A 20,942-nucleotide genomic window follows, 5' to 3' on the forward strand; every position below is an offset into this window, starting at 1 on the left:
GCTCTCCACTTCATGGGTGATGTATTAAATGCAGACAAATAACAGGTGCAAGGGATCCTTTAAAATAGTGCAGGTGTCACTGCAGCACACAGCGCTTTGCACAGAACACAAATCAAGTTTACCCCTGATGTTAAATTGCATGACATGTGCAACTGAATGGACAGAGGATCAAACCATGACTCTCTCTGAGAACAGTTTCCATGTTTTTCCGATCATGCCTCCAAGTATTTCAAGATCAAACACCACAAATGGTGTGCATCCACATGCACAGTTTACATTAGTTGACTACAACTGACTTCTAAGGAAGTCCAGTTGCATTGACTCAAACTCCAGGTAACTGCGGGTAGTTAACTATCGTGACATATGCATGCATTTGCATCACGTTTGTTTCATTTTTCACTAGCCGGTAGCGTTAGCTCACGCTAGCTGAATATAGCACGGCTAGCCCGTTAGCGACAACAGTGAGGTTCGGTAACACAAGATCTTTAAAGTTTGCTGAATTTCGCTCCCGAACTGATTTACCTACGTGTATAGAGCTACACATAAAGTGATAGTTGATATAAGGCTGTGGTTGATGTGGCAGCATAGAGACGAGGTGGCCGAGTGGTTAAGGCGATGGACTGCTAATCCATTGTGCTCTGCACGCGTGGGTTCGAATCCCATCCTCGTCGACATCTGTTTGTCTTTTCTTTTTTCAACCACGACATTAAAACTGGACAGTGTGGTGTTTGTTCTCGCGGTTAGTTTATTGTTTTATTTTATATTTAAGAATTTATTTTAATACAGCTCGTTCACAGACCATGAGCCTACGCCATTCAAATCTCTACGCCTGCAGCGTAGGTCTGGGTTTTACTTTTGTTCACAGCTGTGGTAACATTACAATACCATGTAAACGGCATCACAATACTTTGTAAAGCAGTATGCATTCTGTCTGTTTATCAGTTTTATTTCAAACAGTCCTCCTCCGCTTGATAGCCCTTGTTGCAGTAACCTTCTCCTGTGTGTTCCTGGGGATCAGCCAGGCATCTTGCATCACTTGTAGCTCCATAATGAGTCCCAGTCTGTCCACAGGAGAGTTGGGTCGCCTCTGCCTGTCCCTCCTTCTGGACATCTGTGGCATGGTCACTTTTTCTCTATGAGTGAGACACAGATAAAGAGGTGACCACATATAGTGAATAGTTAACTACGACTTCCTGCTGCTCTGACAAATCACACAGTGGAGTTGACTTTTTGCCAGTACACTTGTTTTGTTGCCGTTGAATTTGACACTACCTTGCGATCGTGATGATACTGATCTATGGCGTACTGGTATTTGGCTGCATTCAGTCCGAGTGCTCCAGCCAGTCGCTCTCCAAGAAAATCACAAGCTTGTGTTTGTAAGGAGACATAAAGAAAAGTCATGAGACGTGCATACATCTCCTGTTTATTCAGCACACTCTGAATGTCACAATACGTACTCAGCAGGGAAACCCTCCCGACTAGAACGGCCAAACTCTTGAAGGAGAACCTAGTCTGAGACAGACGAGACAGACAAAACAGACGTGACTTCCCTGCTACTTGACACTCAGCATGAATGTCCTCCCTTTTGAACAGCGTCTCACGGTTTCTGTAGGTTCTGTGAAGGGCGGTGCGCTTGATGACCTCTCCTCTTCCTCCTCGCTGTCCTCCAGCTCCAGGGTATCACCGCTGGAGAAGTGGATGATCCTCTTTTTGGACGGGGCGGGATCCTCGAACTGGGTTTCCTGGATGTCCATGACCTGACAGACTGGAGAGGTCTTTATTTGGAGTGAAGTACTACTCATTAGTTACTGAAGGTACAGCATGCTGTCAGTCCGCAGGCTTCTTTATAAACCAACTTGCATTAGGCTCAAAGCTTAGTCACAAACAGCTGCACCTTTGCTGGAGTCTTAGTCGCACACAACCTGAGCCAACAGCTTTGTTTGTCTTGCATCAATATTACAACACTTACTTCCTGGTGGCTGTTCACTCCTCAGATACTATAGGTCTGTTTTCAGTGCTCCAGTGTCGACTCTGTCTTTCACGTCACGGCTGGACCACACGTCAATCCATGCTGACTCCGCTACAGTACGTGGAGAAGAACAACAGCGGAATATGGGATCCGTCTTAAAACCTGAAAACACCAAATCCAGCAGGGCCAAACCTTATCACAAGCAACTAGTGCGGGAGCTGCCACTGTAATGCAATCAGTTTCACTCTTGAGCTCAAAGGGGTTGGACATGCTGCGTGCGTGTAGAATGTCATTGTTTATTGCAACTTCAGCTGTACAAAGCTTATTGTTTCCAATATTATCTTTACATTTGGTCCTAAACTCAGATAAAACATTTAACACTCACATTTAATTGACTCATTTTTTACTGTATTGCTGCTTGTTACTTAAAATTTAAATAAATTATTATAAATAAACTATTGACTAACTTTCCAAAATTCCCCTAATAGCACAGCAAAGTGTCATCCAGGAAGTCACCCAAGAGCACAGGAAAGTTTCCAAAGGCCTGCAGGCCTCACTCACTTCCACTGAGGTCAGTGTTCAGAAAGCGTCTGTTAGAAAGACTGTGCTCTCTACCTAAAAATTCTGAGTGAGATCATCCAGTCATCAGTCTGTGACTCAATGCACAGGCACAGTTGGGTTATGCAGCAAGATGGTGATCCAAAGCTCAAGTGCAAACCCGTCCTGAGTCACAAGAGACAAAATGAGGTTTTGGAGACTATAAGTCTATTGTAAACCATTTAGCATGGCTATATGACTTAAAGCAGTTCTACAAAGAATGGAGTCAAATGTCACTACGGCAACATCATCATCGAATTATTTGGAGTTAGAGTAAAAATACATGCTGGTATAAACAAAAAGACATGGAAGAGTGAAGTTTTACCGATGATTTAATACCGTTTGGAATACATTTTACATGGACACCATTAGAAGAAGAATAAAGAGCTACAGGAGTGTACACTGTAATGATGATCCAACACATCCTTTCAACAACATCTGCTTTGGAGAGAAGAAAGAGCTAGCCCCGGTCACGTTTAGGCTTTTCGATTAAGTCAATCGCTCCATATAAAGTATTTTATCCTGCACAACTGATTATAAAGTGCGAACACATTACTATGTGGGGGAAATGTGGGGATGGGGGGAGTAAAGCATGTCCGTCTGCCAGTCTAGCTCAGCGTTTATCTCTAGTGATTGGTAGGCATGCGTCATCTCACGGGTTTGGATAGTACTTCTGCAAAGCAGCTGGAGCAGCTCTTGAGCCGCACATGAAATTCTTATGTGTCGACAGTCGTGCCCTGATCTTTGTCTGCAAGGGAGGGGACCCCGTTAAATACATGTTCCGTCCACACAGTGTGATAACTATTGACAACTCTTAGCAACAGAGAAGCTGACAGGAGTACCTGTGAGTAGCTATTCTGATTTATCCACTGAAAACCAACATCACCAAAAACATACGATTCTAATAACGCACAAGTGTTCACTGTTGTAAGTGTTTTAAGGTGTCAAACAAAATATCATTATAATAACAACAGAAATAAATTAAAAACTATCCAGGAGAATATCCCCAAATGGGCACCATCATGCTGAAGAATGATTCGACCTCATCCAGTAACAGGACGTTCTTTTAAATGAATGGTCAAAGTACAAAAAAACAACAAAAAAAACAAACCTACAGTACATATGTGATCTAAATTAGATGATTGTAAACTGCTACAGCTAAAACAATCCAATGACAGCATATGCAGGCTGGTTCAATATGTCTGTCTACTGCTGATTTACATTTCTATTAATTATCATAAGTATGTGTGGTACACTAGTAAATTACAGCCTGCTCATTACAGAATAACTTTTCTACAATTTAAATGAAACTACAGCCAATTACTGTTAAATAAGTTTTAAACTGTAATATAATTACCTAGAAATTTGGCCACATTGTATTTTGATATTAGAAACATATTTAATATTTACTTTTATATTTACTTTTTCTACTTGAATTTTCAGAATTACGGTAATTGGTTGTTAGTTAACTGTATAAAAATTTCAAACTTGTTTCACACATTATAATTTCATTACCATTGTGGCGAAATTACCAGGTAATTATATTTAAAAAAATCTAAAACTGTTTCATATTTAGTAATTTCATTTAAATTGTGTCCAAATTACCACGTAATTATCTCAAAATGTCAAATATCTTTCATACTAATTTACTGCTCCTGTGTCAAAAGGGTTAAAACACATATGCTTGTGTAAGAAGACACAGTGAACAGGTTCACACTGCAGCCAAAGGCACCATTAATAGCACTACATTACCCATAAGGCTAATAATATAATCAGGAACTAATTGAAAGTAATCTGATCAGCTGACGTGTGGCTATTAACCATCACCTGAGAGAACATTCTGATCACTTCTTTTTTTGTTCTAATGTTTCAGGTTTACTTCATCTACAAGCTGATTAAAGGTCAGTGTGAGCTGTTGTTGAGGGTGATGTTTGACTGGAGTAAATGTGGTGATAATGGCTGTCATATCCAAAGACCACATACTTTTCAGCAATAATGTAAAACACCATGGATTTATAGTACAAAAAATACATTTGTCCTATGAAGGTTTACATGGAAAGAAATATGGTTGCCAGCATTTCTAACGGTACTGCAGCATGAGGGTGAAAGTGGAATCTGTGAGAGTTTAAGAGATGACGCAGCCTGTGTCCTTCTGAGGCTTCAAATCGGGCTCCTTCACTGGTCTCACCTCCTCTTCCTTGGGTTTGGCCTGGAGTTAAAACACAAATACAAATACAAAAGGCATGTGAACTTTTAAACATAAGTTCACTTTCTTTTCTCTATCTTTTGGTTATGTATATATATATATATAAATATATATATATATATACATATATAACCTTTGTGTTATGATGTAGTACCTTGTCATTTTTGGGCCCCTTGGTCAGGTCAAAGGTGGCATAGACTTCAGCAGTGCACTGCTCACTGAGAGGTGGCAACTCAAAGGCAACTGGCTCGGCCAGGCCGTAGCTCGCCTTCAACTCTAGCTGGGGTGCCTCAGCTGGGACCTTGTGGAAGTATCTGCAGAAATATGTCCAGAGAATTTGAAAGAGGAGTGTTTACAATTTAATATCATGTTAATATCTTATAAAATCTCTAATACAACAGGGTTGCACCAATCAAAAAACTACAACTGGACAAGATAGAGTATGCGGCTCTTAGCTAGAAACTAGACAGCTAGTGGAAACATAAGCGCCTCTGTGAATGTGTACACTGTGTACAGTATTTAACTCTTTAAGTATAGGTGTGTGTATCTGCCCTGGCTGACTCACATGAAGCCATTTTCTCTCTGGCACTTCTCCAGTGTGTTTTTAATGACGCCGCCCAGTTTGAGAAAGAAGAGCTGCTCTGAAGGTTTGGCCGTGGTGCCCGGGCCCTTGGTCTGACGATACTCTTTACACAGCGCCTCGGCACGGGAATAACCTAAACAGTGATGTCACAAGAGAGGAAGCGAGCAGAAACCACAACTGTTCATTACGTGATACGATTCCAAATAGTGCCGAACACAAAGGAAACAAACACACGGGAAGCATCTGAAATATGACTTTAAGTGCAACTCATTTGTTGCAACAGCAAGCAATACATACACTTTTCTGCTTCCTGGAGAGATCTTATAGCCTCGCCACACTTGTCACTTGCCAGCAGTGTTTGCCCGTTGTAGCAGTATGCCTGCAAACACAGAATTATATGATGATGCACACTGAGGTTCTTTCTTTACATAACTACGGTATAAGTCAGTTATTTAGTAGTTATGTAAGACTAGTAAAAGACAACTTTATTCCAGCATGTGCATGAACTCACATAAGCCATGTAAAAGTGCTGCTTCAGCTGAAAGTACTTCCTCCACTTGCTGCTGCACTCTGGCTCCAGGGTGTTGAGTGTGTGGTCTGCAGACAGCATTATTGATTCTTATTGAGACGCTGTTATAAAGTGCTAATGACTCCTGCTAAAGTCATTGCTGTAATATTTGGATATTCGTTCAAGCATAAGCACAAAGATACCGACCAGCTTTTTGATAGAAATTAGCTGTTTCAAATGAGAGCGCTGCAATGAGTGTGGCGTTGTGCTTCAGCTCAATTGCTCTGGCAATCGTCACTGTAAAAATGAGACAACACGTCAGAGAACTCCACTATTAATTCATACAAATTTAATAAACAAAAGGTGTGCGTCCTGACCCACTCATGGCACTGGACACCAGACCGTGAGGACATCCAGAGAACAGTGAGGACACTGTTCTCTGGATACAGAGTTCACTGAACGAGTAACAGTATCCCATACATGATATGGTATAAACTATGAAATACTATACTATGAACTACAGTACAACTTCCTTTTTTTTTTATTTGATCTTCCACCATTTGTAATATCAGGTCTCCACATAAATGAAAATGTAAATATTCACCTTCTTGAGCTTCTGCTTGACACTGGATGATGTAAGCATCGATCACTCTGGGGTCCAGGTCTCGGCCCTTTTCAGCCGGGGTGATGAGGCGAGGGATGTGGATCTCCTGCAAGGAACACACTAGAGCTTTGTTTGTTTTCTTTCTTTTAATGTTCTAATAACTTACTCAGGGAGAAGATATATACATATACGTAGATATACCACACCTTGAGGTTTTTGAATATTCCGGCCGCAACCTTCAAGCTCCGGTGAACTTCTTTCGCCTCATCCTCTGTTATGCTGTTAAACAGAGAAACATGATGGTAACAAATTTAGAATGTAGTGACAAAGTAATGTATGAATTTTAAATACTGCATAAATTCATGTATGATTGATGTAACATTAATTGTTGTACCAGTCTGAACAAAAACATACTTTTCCTTTCCTGCTAGCCTCGAGGCAAACTTGGTGTACCAGATGGCTACATTGAAGGCCATAGACACTAGCTCAAAGACTGCATCCTGTTGGGCACTGAATGGACAACAAGGAGATACAGTGGTTTACACAGACTAAACAACTCTGTTCAATGTATTGTTGATCACAATGTCTAACATAATGAAATACAGCTGTTCTGAAAACAAAACAATTTAGCTTTCACAGTACGACTTAGTCAGCTGGAAACTTGAGGCACAGTTGTATTTCTAATAGATGAACTGTGGCTGCAAGTTGACTAACTCTGATGAGTAGATTAAATCTACCTGTGTGTCATTTAAAAAAGGTGCTTCAGTGGATAAACTTAAGGAGATCTAACCCTTGGTAGAAAGCACCTAACATAGTCAATGTTCTTGACCATGTTAGGTGCTCTTAAACTCTTTATACATTTGTTAATCCATCACTCAAAGCATTCAAAGATGAAAAAAATTGACTGTTTCTACCTAATACAGGATGGAAAGGACACATTCCTTCTTTATCTTTCTACCTTGGTGTGTTTCCTTGTAAAGTGTCAGTCCACTTGAAGTTCTGGATGAACCTCATCTTGTTCTCCTGTGTAGTTCCATCCAAGGATGAGATAAAGCCTGTTGTGTCAGAAATATCATGACTATCATATGTATTTAAAAAAAAAAAAAACACAATACAACAACTACAACTGTTTACAACTAGATTAGAAGTGTATTTTTTGTAATAATGTTCATATTATACAGTAGGTAAGCAATTACTTTTTTGCAGTTGCTGTGTTTTCAGGCAATGTCATGCCAAAATGTTTATTAGGGTTAGAGTTGTAAAAAATATTTTCTGACAATATCATATACTGTATATTCTCTGCCTGTTCCTTCAGTAAGGAATGTGACTTTTATCTGCAGTCACTCTGCGCTGCCTTTTTCCATCAGGTGCCTTGTCTGTTATTTTCTGACATTCAAAGAACCCAAATTAAGCTTTTTCTAACTTCACTGTTGTGATGACAGAGGTCCATATTGGACATGGCCAAATTTCTAAAACATAAGCTGAGAGTATTGTTCAAAACTATGTCAGTAGAGTCTCAGAATACAAATCTGACCCTAAAATTATATCTTATATGGTCTCTTGCCTTTTTAATACAGTACCTTGGGAAGCTTTGGATCTACACTAGAAGGTATAAAGCGTTCTGTTGGTTTGAACAATGTTTGACTTAACAGCATTTGTTGATAATGACCAACCACTGTATGTTAATTAAAAGCCTAGAAAAACACTGTAAACCTGACTGATCTATGGGAGCGTAAACATACCTTGTAGGAGGGAGAGGTATGCATCTGTGGCACTTTTCATGATCTCGGGGTTGCAGGTGACATCAGTAAACATCTCCAGGAGTCTTGCTCTGGTTGTCCTCAGGTCACTGAATGTGTCAAATATAAACCGATGCTCTACATTACACTGATTATTATTAGTATTCAGAATGATTATATTCAACACCTCATTGCCGTTTTATACAACAAAGAGAGAAGAATGATCATGACAGGTGTTCTACCATGTCATCGATACTGTCATGACATCATCGTGAAAGGCAAAAGACTTGTAACTAACTAACAACGTAATGGCTGTGTATTAAGCAGAGATAAGACGTACTTGCATATCTTATTGGCAGCGGGGCTCCCTGCCACTCCATAAAAATTAAAAGACACAGGCGCCGTTGCCTTCAAAGGGTTTCTGTGAAACCAATGTGCCATCCTGTGAATGAGGACACACCTAAAGTATACGCAGAGAAAGACAAAGATGAAAGGCAGTTAATGTCCTATGTTAATACATGTTGGACACAGTGGAAAGTACGGCCTCCCAGTAAAGTAACAGCGGATTAGTCATTTATGAAGTATGTACCACTATCTGCTAATTAATATGGCATCTTGGCTAACGTCAGCTTAGCCATAGCGCTACTGGAGCTACAACTCGCTAGCGGCTGTGTTAGCTCACTCTCAAGGCACAATCATTTCCACATGTCAAATGTTGTTGAATATTTGATACAAAGCCTCTGACGTTACTTTGGGCTGGTATGAAGAGTTTTAATCTCATTTTTTCTCTGTTTTTAACAAAACTCCATTACGTAAGCAACGATGAGCAACAGCTAACGGCTAAGACACACGTAAACACGACAAACTGAGTTAATATATGACCCAATAAATTGATACAAACATTTTATTTTGTCGTTAATATAGTATATTTTTACCGTGTACCTGTTGTTACGCCGCTGTAGAGCGTGGTTTGATAGTCCTTAGAGAAAGTCTGACACTGTCAACAACTTACTTCCGGAAATAAATACGGAGCAGACGTTAGCCAATCAAAATAGGCCATTTGGTCACATGACGTAGCCCGGAAATTCTCTCAGGTCATCGATGGACTTCTTTTGTTCGAGGTTTCTGTGGCTTCACTACAATAAACACTTCCAACACTGTATGTGTGTTTTTAACCAGATCAGTCACTGACATCCTGATGTCTGCAACTTACTTTAACTTAATTCAATTATAAATCAGTATTAAATGCATCAATTACAAGATATAATATAAAATGCCTTACATTCCTTTCTGGAAGATTAGTAGAAAAGTATGATAAAGTGTTACAATTTTTTTATTTATGACAAAAACAAGCTTTTAACATTCAATTTTTCTTTTATTTTTTCCCCATTTGGCAAACATTAGGTGAACAATGCACAGTTATTTCAAGTGATGACCAAAAAAAGATTGTTGCAACATACAAATTGTTGGTCTCATTCTCAAATGTGCATTTCACACAAAAAAACAAAAAGAAAAAAGAAAAGAAAACAGGAATTAAAAAACAACCACACATCAAAGAACATAATTTTTTACAAAGTAAATCTTTGTGACTTGGCTAAACTAAGAATCTTTTTAAGGCAATATATCACATTACTGCACTTATCTGGAGCCAGTGACACCTGAACAAACAACATAAACACAATAATTTAATCATTATAATTAAATTATTGCTCATACATAATTTTGTTTCTGTGAAATTAGAATTTACATTTGATTCCTCCTCAAAATCTTAGGAATGAACAAAGATAAAAAAAAATATCCTTGGCTTTAGTCAAATAAGTACTAGGTTAACGATGTCCTGGGTTAAAGGATAAGGCACTTTTGGTCAGCTGGAAGGCAAAGACGGCATCATTACGATAAACAAGTAGTATCATTTTGTACTTGAAAAAGGCAATGTCACCAACACATAGGTTGATATATCATATGTCATTTCTCTAAAGTCTCCAAAAATGTTTTAAAGTTTTAACAAGGAAGGTGCAAATATAGAAACACAGAATCACATACAACTGTGATGTTCACAGAACGAAAACTGAACAAAAGAAAAAAACTCCAAAAGGTCAGTATTCTCTTCTCTGAAAGCAAATATGCACTGACAAACAAAAAGGAAGAAATCAATATCAAGCATTTGATGTTGCAACCAGTGAACCAAACTGTGCGGAGCAGGGTGACTGACATCGAGTCCGTCAACATCTCCTCAGAATGAAAGCCCTGGTTATGACAGACAGAAAACAGGAGCATTCAGTAACACGTACTCCATCATGGTTACAGCCTATGGTACAAAACTACCAGCTCTCAGAAAACTTAATTGTCATACACATTTCGATTAAAGCTTTATGTTACATGTCCCACTTTACTGTTAACTTCAAATAGTACCATAAACCACACATGTAAAATGGTTTCATAAAAGCACTTATTCAGCAGACATGCTAAACTTCCTCCTGTGTATTGTTGTCGTTCTAGGAAATATATCTGTAAAAAAAATTTGAAAAAATTGTGTGTAAATGCAAGTGGTTCACTTCTACTACCTATCGCTGTGTAGCAGTACATCTAATCTACTGTTTTGGTTTGTACAACACCCAGAGGAACACAAACCTGATGAACTCAAATTGAACAGCAGGACTCAGCTTGCACGCATTACACACAACACAAGCATCAAGAAAATAAACAAAGTCTTTGGCAAATGTGCAGCTTTGGTGATTTACAAAGAAAAAAAGGACATGATTTTACAACAAGTAAAACTCTAGCTGTTGGTGAAGTTATCTGGAAGTCCAGTTGCCATGACTCAACTCGGCTCAACAAGCTCCAGTTGTGTACAAGCAGTGTCTTTGGCTCGATTTGGTCCTATTTCTTGGAAGACCTTGCTAGAAGTGAAAAGGCAAAAAATTACAAAAACCCTGAAGAGTTTGTATACACCTGCACAATTCCAATAACGGAGGAAAGTTACAGTTCAAAGACGTGTGACATAGTTATTGCATAGACTGTGGTCTCGAACGTCTCCCCATCCTCCGTTCTTCATGTGTGCCTTGTGCTCCACTGCTTCTGCGCCGTTTAAGACAAGAGATGGAGGGAAAAGGCCATCCTTGGCTGACCGAAGCCCTTCCTCAACCTTCTGTAAGGCCATTTCTGGCCTGCAGTTCTCCTTCCGGTGAAGGCCACAGTCTCCTGTGTGAAGCACCCTGGAGCCCTGTGCTACGAGCACTTTGAGGGGTTTTGATATGCACGTTCCTGAGAGGTGCTGCAGAGTCCAGTCCCAGTTGTAGTCGTCATAAGTGCAGAACTCATTGCTGCATCCCATGAGCTTGTAGTACACCTCCCTGGAGATGGCCATGCCTATGTTGTGTTTAGTGGACATCCAGCTAGTGGTCAACACCTTATTAGAGAGTCTGGTAAAGTCAGTGAGGCCATTGTGGTTACCCACAGCCATCATGTCACAGTCGGTGCAGCTGTTCTTCCTGAACTCTATCATTGATTTATAGAAATGGAAAAAGTCAGGTAAGATGTAATTGTCCTCCTCCAGAAAGATAGCAAAGCCGCTGTAACCCTGCATCGCATACACCCGCTCCCACACAAAGTGCAATTTCCACCACCAGTGGTGTTTGGTTTGCGTGATGAAGGCCTCCCTGTAGTGCCCATAGGAGTCAGGGTGCTCCGCGTTTAGGCATTTTGTTTTGAGAGCGTCGTCCTTGGATATGTCTCGAGGGCAGTCACGTGGATCCTGCCCAGGAAACTCGCTGGGATACAGCTGAGTGCTGAAAGGGAAATAAATTTGCAGCACTTTGCAAAAAGTGATCCCTTGAACAATGGCGTTTATTTCCTCTGAGATATAGTCATGGCTGAAGATAAGGAGAAAGCTGTGGACCTCAGCAGCTTTCTCCAGTGACTTGATGAGCAGCCTGAGGTATTCTGGTCTGTTGTGGACCTGCACAACCAGCACCAGCTGCGGGTCTCCTGGAAACCTGTCGGCATTGTGAACAAGCTGTTTGTAATTGCCGTTGTAAACAGTCTGACTGAGTCCAGGGTGAAACTTCACCCCTGCACCAAAGTCCACGTCGATCTGACCGCTGTCAGAAGCTCCACGTTGGTCATCATCAGAAACTATCAGGACACGTGTTGACACAAAGAGAGTGGCGACTACTAAAACGACACCCAGCAGCACCAGCACGTTCCTCCTGAGCAGCCGGAGCCTCATTGTTCTCCCGGCAGATCCAGACTCTGGAGGAAGAAACGAGCGCGGCTCCCCCTTCACCTTATCACGCGCGCCTTCATCGTAGGCTGGCTGTCCTCGCGCGCGGAACTCTTCTCACAAACAGTCGCGTGCCTCGGACCAAGTGTGGCGCGTTTGTCGACGGCTGCTGTCTGTCTGTCTCTCTCTGTCTGTCTGTCTCTCAGTCTGTCTGTCTCTCAGTCTGTCTGTCTCTCTCTCAGTCTGTCTGTCTGTCTCTCAGTCTGTCTGTCTCTCTGTTTGTGTCTTTCCGCTGTGGAAGCCGCGTCATTTGTCAAACCGACGCTTCTTTTCAGCACCTGTGGGAATAATTAAAAACACACACACACAAACAGGACAAAGAGAAGTGAGTGAGTGAGGGAGCGTTGGTCGGACACCGAGCTGCGAGCCCGCGCTTCGTGTCGAGTTTCCCTTAAAGCGAACTCTTGAAGTGTAACTTACCCAAAACGAGCTGAGAGGTGTCAACACGGCCGCACCAGGAAGGAGCTGACGGGACTCTGATTCATCTGCTGCTGCTGCTGCTGCTGACGTGTACAATCCAGCCAACTGCGGAGCGCGCGAGCTCCTGTCGACGAATCAGTGTCCCACCTTTAGATTGTGTAACACGAGTAGGAAGTGGAAACCAGGCCCCAGAGAAACACTGAGAAACACTGAATCCACTAAAAACACGTGGAAAGATCTAATAAGATCAGCCTCGGTTAGCTCATCTAACTTATATCATTTCTTCATGGTGTATACTTTAATATCTACAGAGATTGTGTGTAACTACACAACTTGAAATTGTATTAAAAAAGCTATAAATATCTATATTTGACAGCCTTAGTTTTTTTTATTTATGAAAAGTATTGAGGTGCCAGTGTAACATGATCTAGCTTTAAATTAGTGAGGATTTCCCACTGTTCTTTCCAGTATTTTACATTAGTTATTAATCATTTTGAAACTTGGACTGTTGGTGGGACAAAACTGAAAACGTCAATCTGTTTTATGGATATTTCTCTGTATTTAATTTTTTAATCAGTTAATAGAAAAGAAGAAAATTATGCTAATTTGATGAGTTAATATCTATAATGAAATAATACAATACACACATAGTCATAATACATCATTAGTATAATTACTTTACTTTTACCACCAGTGACTTTATAGAAACTGGTCAGCCCTGAGATGAAGATTTATCAGGGCTGAAGTTGCCAGTTCAGGTTTGACGAGTTGAATTGGTCGTTACAGGTCTCAACGCAACACATAACAAAAGTAGCGTAATGTAAATGGCTGGAAAACTTGATACCCCTGCTAGGAGTGGACTTTACAACACAAGATGGAACTAGAGATACTCGGGCCGGAGTTGCATTAAATAGGAGACCAGCTGAACAATACCGGCACTATTTGTTAAGTGTGTAATATGATTCAGTGATTCTGTGGTGATGACACAGATAAACTCAATAGTTTTGTTTTCTCCATCTTAAGAGAGAGCGAACTGGAAAAACTCTAAAAAAGAAAGGTTTGTTATGATGACAAAAAAAAAACAATGGTAAATAATGAGATCAAAAGTCATAAAGTTTTAGATAAGTTAAAATTATAATCTTAGAATTTTGACAATTTAGATTTTTTTTATCTCATCATTTCTTAATCTATTCAAAAATATGACTTTTTAACCTCAGAAATTTGTGGTGGGTGTTAAAAGCGATAGCAGTGTGTGTGATGAAGACCTGGAAAGAGGAAAGTCTACCCAAACACACAAGCTGCAAAACCCAAGCACATCATTCACACATCTGGAGAAGAATTAAACACGAGACAGAGACACAGCAAGAAGCTGAGGCTGCAGGGAACGAAGATCCAAATCCGGCTCTCTGGAATGAGGTGCTGAAAGCCAGGAGGGGGGGGGAGAGAGGTCTAACACATCTTAAGTGAAGAGAGGAGACAGTGAGAGTCCCGCAGCTGCTCATGTTTAAGTATGATGGATTAATAGCGTCTAAAAGCAACCCACTGTCCAGGGAATGTTAATAGGTAGGCTACAAGCCTTAAATAATATGTTAAGAGATATAAATGAGATTTAAAGTCGGATTAAAAAGCCTTTACAGAGTCAGATTGTCTGATGTCAGCAGAGAGGATATTCCAGAGGAAGTGGGCACAATAGGAAAAGGCCCTGCAGCCAGCTGGCCTCGCTTTAACTGTGGGAACCAAAGGAGCCCTGCATTCTGAGAGCAGAGGATATAAGGGGAAGGAGAGCATACTATATATAATATAACCTAACTGAACGATATGTCTAATGCCGTTAAATGTCTCTCATCTGTTGTATTGGCTCTAATCTTTCTGAGTGTCTGTCTTACCTTCTGCTGACATACGGCTGTAGTTTGTTTAAAATAACACGTTCTATGGAATATTGGATTGAAAACTTAAATTATACATGTAATGGCACTTGTTTAATTAAATGTTATCATCTCCACCACAGGTCACTGTCTTATCTGAAGAATGCTCATAACGGGCTGTTGTTTAAAGTGACATTTTCATTTCATGATCACCTCGCAGGCTGTCATAGTCTGTTTTATTGTTTATTATTCATACAAATTCCACTTAGTGACAGAAAGTTTGATTTCATTGGACGCTGATGCCTCCCTGTGGTTGATCAGCAGCAAAGCAGACAAACACAAAGCCATCAGAAAAAAAGATTTAGCACTGCCAGTAACAACTGTAGCAAAGTTAGTTTGTGAGCGTGTTCTTAAATGGAGCTATTTGTGGATGATTACTGGAACATCTTTCATCTGAGATGCATGTGCTTCAGGTTTTTTCCACCACAATAGTCAGAGGGATGTCATAATACACATATCTAGTTAGATCAGTAATAATGTGTTCATGAAAGTTCAGAAACAGGAAGTGATCTTTTGGGTCTATTCAACCACAAACTGTGAAGCAAACAGTAGCATAATTTAGTTGTCTGTGCTTTTTTTTAGCAAACAAAAAGAGGGAAGTTGAACAGCTGTGCTTTTCCACGTATTAGTTTGAATATGGTGAGAAGAGCAAACTTATTTGAATGATGTGTCAGTAAAAGACTACGAGGTACATAACTGATAGCAGTATGTCTAATAGGCCCCAAACTGTGGCGCCTTCCAAGAATTCCTGAATCCCATTCGAGCAAAGCGACTCCGACATGAGCCAGTGTCATAAACAGTCCCATGTAAAAGTACTGGAACTGCAAGGCCAACTCGTTTGGACATCACTGGAGGGAAAAGGTTGAAGAGGTCTTATGTTCAGTGTTGTTTAATGTGTCCTGTTGGACAAACCACTTTACAGCTACCTTCATGTGAACAACAGGGCTCGACAGCCACCCTCACTGTATAACTGGTCCGACCAGTCTCACCAATGAACTCTAGTTAACAAACCCTCTGATGTGAATTAGGTTGTTTAACCTGTTTTATCGTAGAAAGAAAAACTACACACAGCATACAAAGATGTGGGTTTGTTTTCCTTGGATCAGCATTTCCCAGGCTTCGGTCCTGCCCAGTCTCTTTGCAGCTGGTCTTTCTCATGTCTTGTAGCAAACCCCTTGTGTAGCATCAACAGCCCTTTGAGCGTCCGCCAGGGAAATTTCCCATGCTTCTCCGCCTTTCACTAACCCGCAATTCACATTGGGTTTAGTAACACTCGCACACGCCACCTGGTGTCTGTAAAACTGTCAGTCTTAACCTAACCTGTCCACGGGGAGGGGGGGGGGGGGGCACGGTTGAGAGAGTCTCAAGTCTCCATCCACAACCATTCAGGGGTATTAGTTTGACTTCTCTGAAGCTTTACACACATCTTGTTATGCAAGTAATGAAGTACATGGTGCTTTTCTTTCCAGCTTCCCTGGCTGGAGACACAAAGACCACAGCCGTCGTCACTCCTGTCCTGTCTTATTTAATTTTCACGGGACTGTGTCTGTTTTTCTGTGTTTTAATGTGATTAATGCTTCTTCTCCGCTTCAGGGAGGCAGTTCGCAACATGGAACTTCACCACCTGCAGAGAGAGGATGCAGCTGGTAGCACATGCCGGACTTCACTAGATTACGGATTGACTACACCATCTGAAATATATGAAATATATGTACAATATGCTTCTTGCTTCTCTTTCTGACAGCCTAGCTCGAAACCTTCCGACGAGCACCATATGTTTGCACATCTCTGAAACTTTCTCTGCGGCCGTTCAACTCTGCATGCACTGAAGCAGGAAAAAGCACCTGGCAGTTCCAGAGAAGGGTTTTGCATAGAAAACACACAGTAGGATCAACTCATTAGGTATAACTGAATCCACAGTTTCTGAAATCGTCCAACCAGCCCACACAGGCGTTTTCAGATCCCCGTGCTGACTGCTGCTGTTGGAAGAGTGTATAATAATAACATGAATGGTTCAAATTATTGATAAGACAGAAAGTTCTCTAGTTAAAAAAAACCCAAAGCAAACTGATGTTAGTGTTATTCTTTGGGGTTGGGTAGCAACCAGAAGCACAGATCGAGGGATGAATGGTGGATGGAAATCTGTGAAGGTGTGACAAACGTTTGAACATCCTACAGGAATCCTACTGTTTTTTTTTCTTCTACCCTTTCAAGATGATGAAATAAAACAGTAATAAAACACAATTAGAGTTCATTATTAGAAACACACATGCACTCAGTGGTAGAAACAACTGTGCTCATACAGAGTGCAGTTGCTTATTGGAGCCACTAGGTGGTAGCAGTTGACTGATCAATGTGTCTTCTGAGTTTTAATCAAAGTAAGAAGAAAGCAACTTCTGGTATTGTATCTCATTAAAGTCTAAACTAGGTGCACACAGCATGGTGTGGTGGTGTTTCCAGTGCCCACACGATAGGTAAACCATTCACACTATTCATCTTTTTATCACTTTTATCCCTGTGTGTCTGTATTACACACCACACGCAACAGCTTTTTCCAATCTCAAGTTGGATCAGAACCTCATTCAACAGGCTCTCGACAAATATTACCCTGCGCAAGCTGCCAGCGGCTGCATTTCAACAAGCTACAGCGTGGAGCCAAGAGCAAGCACAGCAGAATCTCACTCACAATTTAAAATCCTGAAAGAAATAAAGGCGCAAAAGCACAAATGATGGGAACCTCAATACATCATGAGTATTCTTCACATAGAGACGGAGCCTCCGTCTGCATACTGCATACTTAAAAAGTACACAGTGTTCTCGTCCTCAAAGCAAAAAAGAATGTGGAACTAATCAATAGATGGCATCAACTCTCCTCCTCTGGAGTGAAGTCAGAGCACAAACTGTTTGTCATGTCTCAAACTGCATGCTACGCATGACATCCACGTGAGATGCAGAACAATTATTAGAATTTCTGTGTTTCATTTATTTAGTGGTGTTCAGCATACAGCACAATCCCCAGCATGCAAACATCAGCACCACACCAACTGAATTTTCAGGGCTGTGCCCTGTGTTAGTGCTAACTCTCTCAAAGATAGATCAGAAGGCTGAAAACCTCACCATGCACAATCTTTACCAATATGACAGCTGATTGTTGGTTGACATGTGTGTTCTACATGTGGTCTGCTCCCTGCACCAATAAAACAGCTCCACATCCAGATGGTTTTCACTCTAGATGGAGTTTTCTCTGCAGCACGACATTTATTGTCCCCATAGGGGACTTTTTCTTGAACTATCTACAACTTACTCTGACATAACTGAAGAACTGAATAAAACATAAATAAATTCAATTCAATTCATAACTGGCTTTGTTTTTATTGATTGATTCAACACATTATATTAATTAATACAACGTGGAAATGAAAATGTTCTTGACAAAAGTAACGGGACCCTTAGCTCAGTATTTTGTTGCACAACCTTTAAAGTCAGTCCCTGCAAATGAGAGGTTTCGAGTCTTCTCCAGCCTGCATGTCTCAGGTCTTCGTACAGATGTTGGACAGGAAGTCACTCCAGAATAGTTCAATGTGAAGCTTTTGGCTGTGTGTTGTGTGTTTCAGTTTATTATCCGTGCAGAAGTCCCATGACCTGCGACTGAGCCAGAGCAGCCCCAAAACATGTTTTATGTATTTCTGTGGGTACGCTGCTCTTTTCTTTGGAAATATATTTATTGAATCTGTGAACACAGAGCTGATGTGACTCGCCAGAAAGCTCCAGTTTTGTCTCAACCTTCCAAAGGACATTCTCCCAGAAACACTGATAGTCTGTAGATGGTCTGTTTTTCTTTCTGCAGCACAGTGCTCCATGGAGACTGATGGGGCGATCAGGCACTGGTGTAGCTTTACTTTGAACTTTGGACAACCTGTATCTCTTAGGACGTTGTCCTTTATTCTTTGTCTACCAGTCTTATGTTTTTGTGGAAAAGTACCAGCAAACTAATAAGAGAAACAAGAAAAGGAATGCCGAACAATGTAAAGACAGGCAAAAGAGCTGCAAAGAGACACAAGGTGACTTCACAAACCTGAACACTGACTATTGACTACAGAGGACACGGTGGTGTTACTTGGTTGGATACTGATAACCTATCAAATCAGCTTGAATGGATAAACATGACCTGATCTTAACAAAGGAACAATGGTGTAAACATGGATTTTCCACAGCATAGAGGTTAATGTTTATATGATAAATATTAAACTTATTCTCTTTGGCTTGTTCTGACTCTCTGACTAATATGAAAATAGAGTTTTTTATCTAATTACCAAGCAGGCGTTCTCTGTATCTTAGCACATACTGTGAACAAAGGCATTCTTGTCCTGGATTTTGTTCCATATTTTTTTAAATACTGTATGTCGTCTCTAGTCTAGATGCCCCTGATGACATCGCCAGGGTTGTTTTCTGAGATTCCTTCATTCAGCTCACAGAGCCACAAGCAGTGTCCCACACGAAAACGAAGCCCCTGTAGGTCAGGGCTTGTCATGTGGGTTACTTGTCGTTAAAATCCCACGCATGCAGCTTTCTTCCAACAGTCTTGGGAGGTATAATGACAAGGCACAGTGTGATCTTGATTCCTTTGTGTTTTAGCATTTAGAATAAAAATGTGGATGAAAACACTTGAGTTCCATAAAGGGGGGTCAGCTGAAAAGACTCTAGTAGACGTGTGGTTGTAGTTCGCTGTCGTGATTTCCAGGATTTGTTGTAAACACTTGGCTTAATGTATACTGCAGTATTCTACAAACAGCATTCCTGTGGAGGAAGGGGCCCAACACCCTCATCAGAGGTACTGTGCATTCTCAATATAGTTAAAGACACATCCCTAACAATCGCTGCATTAAACACTTAGTTGGTGGGGATTGGAAATACGCCCACAAGAACACCAGAACAGTCTTATCCTAATGTACATGCTTCCTGCTGCTGCAGAAGAAATGTTACAACCTCCATGGAGTCCATGAAAATAAACTCGAGACAGACTGAAGGAACAACAGGATACTGTACGTGTGTGGAAATCATTCTGAGTGATGTAATGTGTTGCTCTCTCTGTGCAAGTCAAATCAAAGCACATTGTCTTATTCCCCATGTGCAGAACCAACTGTTTTCCTTCACTTCTCAGGCACCACGTCTACAGTCCTAACACAATTACTGCACCTAATGCAATAAGTGTGAATTACATAACGATTCATGAAGAATAGTTATTGCAAAAGGTATCACATTACAATTCTGGAGCTTTTTTTAACAAGACCATTGCTCCGCTCAGTCATAAATCACTTCTAAAAGCAGGAACTCACCGAATGAATAAAGACTTCAACGAATGAAAAAGTACTTTCCACTCTGGAGAAAGCACCGTGTGCCTCAAAGTTCAAATGTGCAAATGTGATGGGAGGTAACAGAGCTGAGCTGCTCAGTCAGTCAGTCAAATAAGAGAAAATGAATCACAGAGGAAGTGATAATCAGCTAGTGAAATTGGTGATTTAGCAAGCGTCATTGTTCCCATCTTGTCAAATCTTTCTTTTTTTACTGAGAGATTTGTTCCATAAAAAGACTTTGATCAAACAGAAGACTTTCACATGCACAAGACGTCATAGGGCCGTATACATGCACGGGTTCAGCCCTGTGTCTTTGTCAGATTCTCCTATTCTGCATCACAACAGAAAACTTTCAAAGAAAGCTATAATTACTGCCATGCTGGTGAATGTCTCTGCCAAAGAAAATGTCATTAATTTATCCTTAAGTTCAATCATGGCAATTTCAGAGTGAGAACATAATAAAACGAAGGCCAATAAAACAAATTGTTCATGTATTAAACAAGTGATTAATAATAATTGCATCGTACAACAACAGAGAGGAGGTTTGCAATGTGCAACTGAAAGTCAAATTAAACAACCCGACAGGTAAAGGACGGTGGAGGTGGAAAGTAAAGTAAAGTTCTGCTGTTTAAGAAGGAAACAGAGAGAAATAGAGTCATTTAAAGAGTGTGTGGGCACAGCAGGATGGTTTAACTATGATGCAGAGCCTGTGATGTCCACTTTAATTCATCAGAAATAGGGTGCGTAATGTCTTA

The 20,942-nt window shown here is 40.7% G+C and overlaps 3 protein-coding genes and 1 non-coding gene across 7 annotated transcripts; 1 reads left to right on the forward strand and 3 right to left on the reverse strand.

Moving 5' to 3' along the window:
* The first annotated feature begins 589 nt into the window (after positions 1-589).
* Positions 590-671, forward strand: trnas-gcu. Its single transcript has one exon. It is a non-coding gene; the product is annotated as a tRNA-Ser (tRNA).
* Positions 672-721: 50 nt separating this feature from the next.
* On the reverse strand, positions 722-2,212 carry LOC113148980 (protein FAM177A1). Of its 3 annotated transcripts, none has more exons than XM_026340774.1 (5): positions 1,970-2,212; positions 1,602-1,765; positions 1,458-1,512; positions 1,273-1,367; positions 722-1,133 (listed from the first exon to the last, which is right to left on the reverse strand). In XM_026340774.1, the coding sequence occupies exons 2-5, from the start codon at positions 1,752-1,754 to the stop codon at positions 945-947; spliced, it is 492 nt and encodes a 163-aa protein (XP_026196559.1). In that variant the 5' UTR covers positions 1,755-1,765; positions 1,970-2,212; the 3' UTR covers positions 722-944. The 3 variants fall into 3 exon arrangements, with proteins under 3 accessions (XP_026196559.1, XP_026196560.1, XP_026196558.1); XM_026340775.1 differs by having other exon boundaries at positions 1,602-1,775; XM_026340773.1 differs by lacking the exon at positions 1,970-2,212 and having other exon boundaries at positions 1,602-1,962.
* A 668-nt stretch (positions 2,213-2,880) lies between these two features.
* Positions 2,881-9,243, reverse strand: brox (BRO1 domain and CAAX motif containing). Of its 2 annotated transcripts, none has more exons than XM_026341920.1 (13): positions 9,149-9,243; positions 8,547-8,666; positions 8,210-8,316; positions 7,426-7,522; positions 6,882-6,977; positions 6,674-6,746; positions 6,468-6,573; positions 6,071-6,160; positions 5,867-5,952; positions 5,653-5,734; positions 5,338-5,488; positions 4,927-5,086; positions 2,881-4,775 (listed from the first exon to the last, which is right to left on the reverse strand). In XM_026341920.1, exons 2-13 carry the CDS (start codon positions 8,645-8,647, stop codon positions 4,692-4,694), a joined length of 1,233 nt encoding a protein of 410 aa, XP_026197705.1. In that variant the 5' UTR covers positions 8,648-8,666; positions 9,149-9,243; the 3' UTR covers positions 2,881-4,691. The 2 variants fall into 2 exon arrangements, with proteins under 2 accessions (XP_026197705.1, XP_026197706.1); XM_026341921.1 differs by having other exon boundaries at positions 9,142-9,243.
* Positions 9,244-9,560: 317 nt separating this feature from the next.
* On the reverse strand, positions 9,561-12,639 carry LOC113149706 (alpha-1,6-mannosyl-glycoprotein 2-beta-N-acetylglucosaminyltransferase). Its single transcript, XM_026341940.1, has one exon. The coding sequence runs from the start codon at positions 12,432-12,434 to the stop codon at positions 11,193-11,195; it is 1,242 nt and encodes a 413-aa protein (XP_026197725.1). The 5' UTR covers positions 12,435-12,639; the 3' UTR covers positions 9,561-11,192.
* Between the last annotated feature and the right edge of the window lie 8,303 nt (positions 12,640-20,942).

Source organism: Anabas testudineus, chromosome 24 (assembly GCF_900324465.2).
Source record: "Anabas testudineus chromosome 24, fAnaTes1.2, whole genome shotgun sequence".
NCBI lineage: Eukaryota > Metazoa > Chordata > Actinopteri > Anabantiformes > Anabantidae > Anabas > Anabas testudineus.